General features: G+C 35.9%; 1 protein-coding gene across 1 annotated transcript in view; it reads right to left on the bottom strand.

Annotated features, from left to right (window-relative positions):
* Positions 1 to 6,208: 6,208 nt before the first annotated feature.
* The window catches only part of brinp1 (bone morphogenetic protein/retinoic acid inducible neural-specific 1), a 103,944-nt gene continuing 101,058 nt past the window's right edge, over positions 6,209 to 9,094 (bottom strand). Inside the window, exon 8 of the mRNA XM_005720439.1 lies at positions 6,209 to 7,767. Within this exon, the coding sequence (XP_005720496.1) occupies positions 6,627 to 7,767 (1,141 nt within the window). The 3' untranslated portion in view covers positions 6,209 to 6,626. The remainder of the gene's footprint in view (positions 7,768 to 9,094) is intronic.

Genomic DNA, 9,094 nt, shown 5'->3' with positions numbered 1-9,094 from the left:
GATCTACCGTTTACTTTGCTGTGTGTTTTGCCTGTTCACCGGTGTAAGTTTATTTTGAGTTTTTTCTAGTTTTTTCATGTTGCGTTCAGCATTAAAGCTGTTTTTTGTTTAAATTCTGTCTCCGGAGTCTGCACTTTGGGTCCAATTCCTGCCTGCACACAGCTACACCTAACAATTAGTTATTACTGAAGCATATCACAGCTCCATTTACATGCAGTTAATACTGTTGTTAGTTTTGGAATTATTCTCAAATGGTACATGGCAATCTTACGTGCATGCAAATACTAATATTCAAGAGAAAAGTTTAAAAATTGGAGTTTATCATTTTGACTGCCGTTAACCCTGTTTTAGGAAAATGAGACTGAGCAGAAGAAGGCAGAACAGAAATACTCATCAAAAGAAACATTCAGGTACTGGAGTTGGCCATTGTGGGTGTTGAGGAGACGGGGGACCAGCACCCTTCTCCTGAATCAATTTCTCTTAGGCAACAGGAGCTAGTGCGCTTGGCACCCTCTCTGCAGTTGTCTTTAATTTTCTTCTTAGAAAAGCCTTGCCCAGCATCTCAAGAAAAAGGGTTTCCTCTTTTGCTTTTTCTGAAATATAGGATCCCAAAGAGATGTCTGTAGTTGTAAACCCAACACTTCTTAGGACTGAGTGTGGCTTAAATAAGATACAAGGGCTCCCTGGAGAAAGGACAATAATTACTGACTTCAATCAATTAAGGGTCTGTGACCTTTTAATAATTTGGCAGAAAGCATCGGCTGTCTGAGGTGGCCCAATTCCTCAGCAGTGTCAATATGACACTCAGTGTGGGATCTCACCAACAATGACATAAAGGTCATACACCCTGCTGTGCTCCAACAACTGAGCATCGTATAGATGAGACATCAGGCACATATCAGGCCACTTATTTTTCCTGGTCCAACATACAAATACAAGCACATTCAATGAAAATTATGTGCAACCTGGAGTTGGAAAATTAAGCAACCAAAATAACTTCAGTAACTACGTACCATAACATTAAGGCTGCCTCTCCACAGTATTCAAATATTACAGTTAGAATCACAGTGTAGTCTTTTGTGACTTATTTAGACTGCTTTCTTAGAACTTATATATTCCTCGTTCAATGAGGTATAACCCAGAGAGACAGGAGGAAAGTGACTTAACCAAAATTACCTGGATATGTTTTTTTCATGTTGACTTATTTATTTATGTATTTTTAATAAAGTAGCCTGGAATTTTCTGCGTGGCTTGAGTGCAAAGCTCTTTGGTGTGTGTCCTGTAACTGTTAGAACAGCTGCCTCACTTACATTGTATTTGAATCTAATTATCTTAAAAGCTTTCCTTCAGTTTCATTTTGTAAAACCTTTCCTTTTAGTTCAAATCACTGACTAAGATGGCAGAACAATTTCTATAAAGGAACAACCTGTGGTGAATTAAACAAATAATATATTGTTTTGTTTAAAAACATGTCGTCCTTCCATACCTACTGAAATCTTGCAACGCAGAAATTAAAAAAACAAAAAAAAAAGACGATTATGTGGATAGCAACTTTTAGAGTGCTTGTGTTAATTCGTTTTAAGATAATGACGATAGCTATAGGAAATTTTAAATAAAAATGGCTAGTCACACATTTTTTTGTGATTTCACATCCGTTTTTATCTTTGCAGAATTTCTAACTCTCAGCAGGAAAGTTTTTCCTGACTGTAACTCTGTCCATCAAAAATAATTTTATTCCGTTGGGTCTTCCATTCCAGAGTGAGATAAGTGACTAGGTGGGTAATTAAAAATGTCCAACTTTGAGGCAGCTACTCATTCATTGTCTGAGAGTGTGCAAAACTAGCTGTTGGTGGTGAAGATAAGACAGAGATTACAAAGCTGGAAAGCAAATGAGGCCTTTTAGGCAGTTTTCTTTTCTATGTCTTTTCCTCTTGTGTGTGTAGGAAAAAACAACTTTGTGTGGAATTTACGCTTGGCAACTTTGAAGACTTCTAGCATGCAGAAAACACAATAAACTAAATGTAAAGTGTCCCAAAGCAAACTATGAGCTCTTTAAATTTAATTTTTAATTTTTTTAAAGTCATGTTTACCAGTTGCTTTATGTGTACTGAAGTATATTAAAGACTATTATTATTACTCCTTTTTCTCTTAAAGTGAACCACTAAATGCAAGGACTTGGAGCCTATCACTAATTAGTTCTATGTTTAGAATTTTGTAAATATATGTATTTGTAATGCATTTTTACCCCGTGTCATATCACCTTTGACCTCTGACCTCTCTTTTAAGGTCAATAGATTGATATGATAACAAAGAGGTAATAATGCCATGTTTCTTACTACCATTCATACACTTATAAGGGATGTATAAGGATTCTAAATATCATATTACTTTGAACTTTTTCTTAATGGTCAAATAAAGTTAGACTTTCATAAAATGTCTTTATCCTTAAAACTATGCCTGAAGCACTATTGTCTTTATTTGTATTAGCATCATTTAGGAAATGATATAGCTATAGAGGAGTTTTAAATATCTCAAAAAGCTGCATTCAAATATCATGTTCCATTTGATCTCTGATTTCGCTTTTACATTTCACATCTGCCTTTCTTTCAAGATTATCACAGAATTTTTATTGTACTACAAAATTCTTAAAGTACTTTTAAAAGATCAAAGAAAACTAAATGAATATATACAAAATACAATGCTATTCCCTTAAAAGTTTTTTTTCTTTTGAAATAAAAAGTGAGACTGCATCTTCTGCTTTTGTGTGGTCTCACAGAGGCCTTTAACAAATCAAACCCAAAACATTTTCTACCAACTTTGTGTTAGCACCACTTTTAGCCACAGAATGCTTTTACAAAAACGTACAATTATTAAGTGGTTCAGCAGATGAACACACCAGTTTGATTTGTATGATAAGAGAAAAAAAACACTGAGGTCAAGCAACAAGCAAACAAAAAAAATAAAAATGTAGCCAAACAAATAACTTATTATCCAGCCATTCATTTACCATTGCAACTATGGCAAAACTAGATTACTTTAAAGATGTGCAAAAAACTTCATATAGGGAATTTGTACAAACAAGCATTGCTCTTCTTATTAAATATAGCATTTTAATGAGAAATAGATTATTATATGAAACATTCATTTAAAATAAGCTGATAATGATCCCAAAAGAATAGCAAAATAAGTACATAGGCAAGGTATTAGGTGTAAAAATCATTATCAGACATATCCATGGATACATATACAATAAGCAACACTGTGGTAGCATAATGCCATACAAGAAAATGTGCTTGTTTTATGGTTCTTGCAAGTGGTTCAAAACTAAATTTTAATATACACTTTGACAATATAAAAACAGTCATAAATGGTCATGATTCTAATTAGATACATAAGACATGAGTGCCCTGTACTTTGTGCTAATGTACTCAAATGGAGGGCCTTTTTGAAGTAGTCTTTGTATTCCCTTTCAATACTGTTATATTTTATAATATTGTTACTGTAGCAGAGCAATGTTACTGTAACAGTGTTCATATTTACAGATATATTGTACAGCAGGAGACAATAAATATCCACCATTACTTTGAGTCATCTGTTGTCTCTGTCTGGTGGTCAGCTTCCCCACATGCGCACACCTGACGGCGTAGCTGCCAGGAGGACAATAAAAGAGTATATTTCAACATGTATGGTCTTAAATTCTGAAAGTAATTCAGTGTCATTCTTCTGTTTAATATCTCAAAGTTTTACTCCAGGTCTAAACATGTTAAAGGGATCAATAACAGGCACTTAATAATAATAATAATAATAATAATAATAATAATAATAATAATAATAATAATAATAATGAAATGGAGACAATTCATTTGGATAGTCCAATAATGATGCTAAACAATCAAGAAATGTGTATATATAGGGCCATTTTAGGGCATCGCCTTGTCAGCCTCAGCTCTGTTTGATATTTGCCTAAAGTTTTCCACATGCGTGAAAATATGCCAATGATGATATTCTCCTGACATCACTGACAATCATAAATGGATGCCTAGTCCATTGTTGCTATGTATGGGCATCTGGAATTATATGACTTAACTTCTTTTATACAGAAACTGAAAAAGTTAGATAAACCTTGGAGAACAGTAGACTGAATTATGGGATTCTGGTAAATTCTGATCATATGTGATTCTACTTGAGTTTGCTCTGAACACACCATTACCATGTGAACATGAACTAACTGTCCTAGTGCTACAACACGCAAATTGTTTTTATGACACAGCCTCGATTAATTCACCAAAACAGAGCAAAGGCTGACAAGCTGTGCTGTTGTTATCCAAACTTATACAAATCAGCCTATTCCGCTATTAACAATTATATCTCCTGAATGTCATTTTAGTTTGTAATAATGCTTTATAGTCAGTTGTGATTTAAAAAAACAAAAAAAAGCACCTCCCAGGCAATAAACATGCTTCACAAGACTGGCAACATAATAAGAAAACATACGAGTAATCTTTGTAAAACAAAGTTAGATGAGATACTGATGCTATTCAAGTTGGAATTCTGACGCAGTGAAATCTGAAGCTGAGTAAGTGTAATGACATGTTAGTCCAGGGCTTGGTTTAGGAATTACACCTTCATTGTCATTGTCACCCAGATGAAAATCATAACTCATTACCACTGTCTACACTTACGACTGACCCCATAGACTAGTGTCATTACAATGTAAGAACCAAGTTAGGTTAAAGGAACATATAATTGAACTAAAGTACTAATACTGTTAAACTATCTACATCAAGAGACTAGCACATAAAAAAAATAATATTAATGTTGGCGGAACACTTGGAAAAATATGGATTTTTGACAGCTTTCTGTTTTTGTTTTGTTTTACAGAGTTTGGCGTAGATGACAGCAACTACTCAATGTCCCCTTTTTTTTCTTCTTTTTTTTTTAAAGTTTGAACTCCCGAAAATGGCCAGACCAACTTGGTTGTACAACATCTTTGTTAACAAACATCCAAGCAAAGGACTAGACCTACAAAAAGTTAACAGTAGTAGAAATATTTCATCATTGGATTACCCAAATAAAGTTTGACCATTAATACATAGGTAGTGTTTTATATTTCATTTGGATGATGAGAGTTGTTGATGCTTCCAGCAACATGCAAAAAATGTTATTGATTTCATATCGCAAAAGGAAAACAGACATTTATACACATGGCCATCAAAAGCGTACAGATTAAACACTGCCAAAAGGGTATTTTATACTTTAGTATTCAACCATTTCTTCATATTTTTCTTTTTTTTTTTCCCCCCTGTGTAACAACATGAAAAATCAATGGCTTTACAAGACATTCCTATTCAATATAATATACACTCTCCTCTGTCAACTTCCCTTTTGCTGTGCTCTTATCTGAAATCAGCTGAGGGACTAAAACAAAAACATATAACTTGAACATTTTTTCCATGTGTTATGAAGTGAATAAAGGTTATGAACTTACTTTACTTTATGTCTACCTCAGGGAAGTGTATGGCTTTAAATTGTCTTGCAAACGTGCCTGAATGATGAATGCTTACATTTTGCTCTTGGTGCTGAAAAGCTCCACAAATCAGCAGTCACAACATGTACATTTTGCAAAGCTGTACAAAATAGCATTGATTGTTAAATCTTCAGACCACAATATTGCACTCACGCACCAGGAGGTACTGCCTTGTGGAAAACACAGCTTGAATTTCAAACACGGGAAGAAGCGCTCCAAATGCAAGAATTAGCAAAGACTGGAGTCAATCTCAAATGACACATTCAATTAACAAACAGCAATAAGCATCAAGCCAAATAATAATAATAATAATAATAATAATAATAATAAAAAAAAGGATATACACAAGCGCACGCTCTCGCATACACACACATTCAACCACATATGTATATATAAACAGCTGGCTTTTGTTTTGACATGACTATCCATTACTGCCCTGCTGTGTGCCTTATGTGTCAGAACAATGACAGAGTGCCTCATAACTCACAAAGAGCAATGCAGATTCACCGTGGGTCTGAAATGTAATAAAGTCTATCAGTAATGTGTTGACTACTTACTCACTAGGGATACTTAATCCTTACAATGTATAAACATTTTGAATATTAAACTGTCGTTTAGCTCATTAGCTAGAATGAAGTGATATCTGGTCTGCCCTTGTGTTATTATTATTTCTTTTAAAAATGTTTTTTTTTTCCTTTTTTTTCAATAAAGAATGGCAGTTTCAGATATAACCTTTGATCCCTCAGAGTAAAATCAAGGCCTCTTTTTTACCAGTACATAAATTTCATGTTTTTTGTTTTGTTTTGTTGTTTTTTTCTGTCTCTTTCTCATTTTAAGTTCTTTTAGGGATTTACAGACATGCTGGGACAAATATGATACAGTCCTTATAGTTGTTTCAGTATTCTTCTTTATACGCCAGAAAAGCTTTGCATCACTGCCTTTTCCTTTTTCTCTTTAAGAATTATGCTTACAAAGTTAATATTACATCAAAAGGCAGAAAAGGTCAAAAAATGAAAAAGAGAAAAAAAGTAAGAGTAATATACCCCCATAGTTCATTTGTCGGGTGTTTCTGTTAAACTTGCTGTCCTTATGTGAATGTTCAACAGAGTTTAGCAGTCAGGTGATCAGACTGTTTTAATATCTCTGTGCTGTACATGTCCAATGCATGATTCACTCGAATCATCTCGCTGTTGTTGAGTTTGAGCCTATGCTTTAGCATACAAGAGAAGAGGTCCAGCTGGGGTTTGCCAGGTGCAGAGGGAGGCGCTAGACGGTTTATCCGATCCCTAATGTCCAATAAGAGGAGCATAACAGATGAGGAGGAGTAAAACTGTGTACCTTGTGTGTATGACTGGTTAACCTGCTGCACAGCACTACGAAGCAAGTCTGCATTAAAGCGCAGGCTGTAACCAAAAACTTGGATATCGGAGATTTTTATGTAGATCTGGCGCTTGTTCGGGTCTGCGAGGTCCACCGGGCCCTGTCCTGTATCATTGCGGAGGCCAGATGGGACCTTGGCACGACTACGCAAATAAATGTGCACCGTCTCAAAGAAGGTCTTCCACCGGTTACCCAGTACAAGAGTCCAGTTGAAGCACTGGGAGTTCTGCAGCCGTACCTTTTCCCAGCGTGGGTAACCATGCTCACCAAAGGGCATGCTCCAGCCTTCAGAGTGGCTACCACTAAATGGGTTGACATAAACAAAGAACATGGGGTCAATGCTGCTGTTTCGCATCTGGCAGATCTTCATTGATAAACCAATTATCATGTGGAGGTAGTCCATCCTGTTTTTGTTACTTTTGAGAGTCAGGGACATGCGCTTACGCCAGCGTGGGTCAAAGAATGTCTCTAGTCGGATCTCATTACTAATGAAAGTAGTATGAATGTACAAACGTGAATCCATTTTCTGTAACAGGTATTTGAGTTCCAAGTCCTGAAAGTCCAGATCAGTTTCAAAGCTGATGAACTGCTCGCTACGTTCTGAGTCCACATTCTGAGGTTCACAGCGACCACGATACAACTTGTAGCCCTTGTTGCATGAGCCACATTGTGAGATGTTTGCCAGGCTGCACATGGCACAGCTGTTGTTTCCACCTATGACACATGGTATGGGTCGCTGGCACAGTGTGACACCTGTGTGGCACACACACGTCCGTTGGCTCTCCAGGAAGGTCCCCCAAAACCCATTCTCATTGCAGTACAGGAAAGACTGAACCCTGTTGAGCCACTGCATCACAGATCTAAAGAGGCAAAAGACAGAAAAAAAGCATAAGAGCATTAGCAGTGATCAGGAAATTTTAATCTCAATCTAGTGTGACAAGAACAGCGAAAAGAACGCACACCAGTAAATGCCTATAAAGTTAAAATGTATACATGTTAAATTCTCATCAGGAAAAGAAAGTATATTTTCTCTCCAACAAAAGGCCAGCATATTAAAGAGAACCCTGAGGAGTTGATGGAGTGAATGAGGCATGTGTGAGGCATAATTTCACCCTGGTAACTTGGGTTTGTCTTCCTCGGTAGGACTATTACTATTTTCACTTAATTTTGTATTACTGTTTGACTTCTACATTACATTTTCACTTGCTGTGATTAACTAAATGTACTTTTTTGGGTTGTGAAAAAGATCATTGCTAGAGTTAAAACAGATACATCCGTAATATTAATTCCAATTGATCTGATATAAGACTAGAAAATGTGTTTGCTTTGCAGCATAATTTACAGTGCCTTGGGGTTGGATAGGGACATAATTTTTAGTAGATAGGGCCGGTTATTTCCCTTTGGTGGAAAGCATTGCTTGATATTCCTGTCTTGACTTTGCCCCCATCAGACATCCTTCCTTGTCATCCTGACAGTACTGGAACTTCTTTTCTGACTGTAGAAGATGAAATCTGAATTTTGATTTCAGAAAGTATTGCTGGTCAAGGTTAGTTTGACAAGTAAATTATTTTAAGTACTGACAATGATATATGACATTGCCACAAGTGATACCATAACAAGAAAAGATCAACCAAAGAGAACAATGGAAGCACATACTTTGATTTCTCTATGATGAGCTCCAAACTGAGATATGGATTGATTGATAGACAGACAGACAGACAGACTTTATGGCAATCCCTCATCAACATACAATGACACATAACATTTCTTTCCTGAAGAATGCTGTAGAGGCATGAACACAAAAGTAGGTGAATGGGTTAGACAAAGGTGAAAAGGAATAACAATATCCGGTCAAAATGGCAGAGTAAAATAAAGAATACCAGATATAACAAAGAATACTTCTGACTAGAGTCAGAAAACAAACCCAACAAAGACCATGCAGGTGGAAAACCCAGGATCTTCTTCAAAGCAGTGAATAAGCTTACTTGTCGTTGCAATTCATACAGCATACTACTTCCTTGACGATGTTTGGCTGAATTTTTTAAGCTCTCTTACTCACAAAATATTCTGCATGGTGCAAAAGGTTAGCTGAATCTGTGTTATTTTGATACGAATGCCTTTGTTTTCCTAAAATACTATACCTGTGTCAAAAATCTGTATAAACTCTACATTTGTATATCGGAAAAA

Source organism: Pundamilia nyererei, unplaced genomic scaffold (assembly GCF_000239375.1).
Source record: "Pundamilia nyererei isolate P.nyererei 1_Seehausen unplaced genomic scaffold, PunNye1.0 scaffold00002, whole genome shotgun sequence".
Lineage (NCBI taxonomy): Eukaryota > Metazoa > Chordata > Actinopteri > Cichliformes > Cichlidae > Pundamilia > Pundamilia nyererei.
The sequence above is the reverse complement of the archived record's forward strand: the minus strand, read 5'-3'. Positions and strand labels throughout refer to the sequence as shown.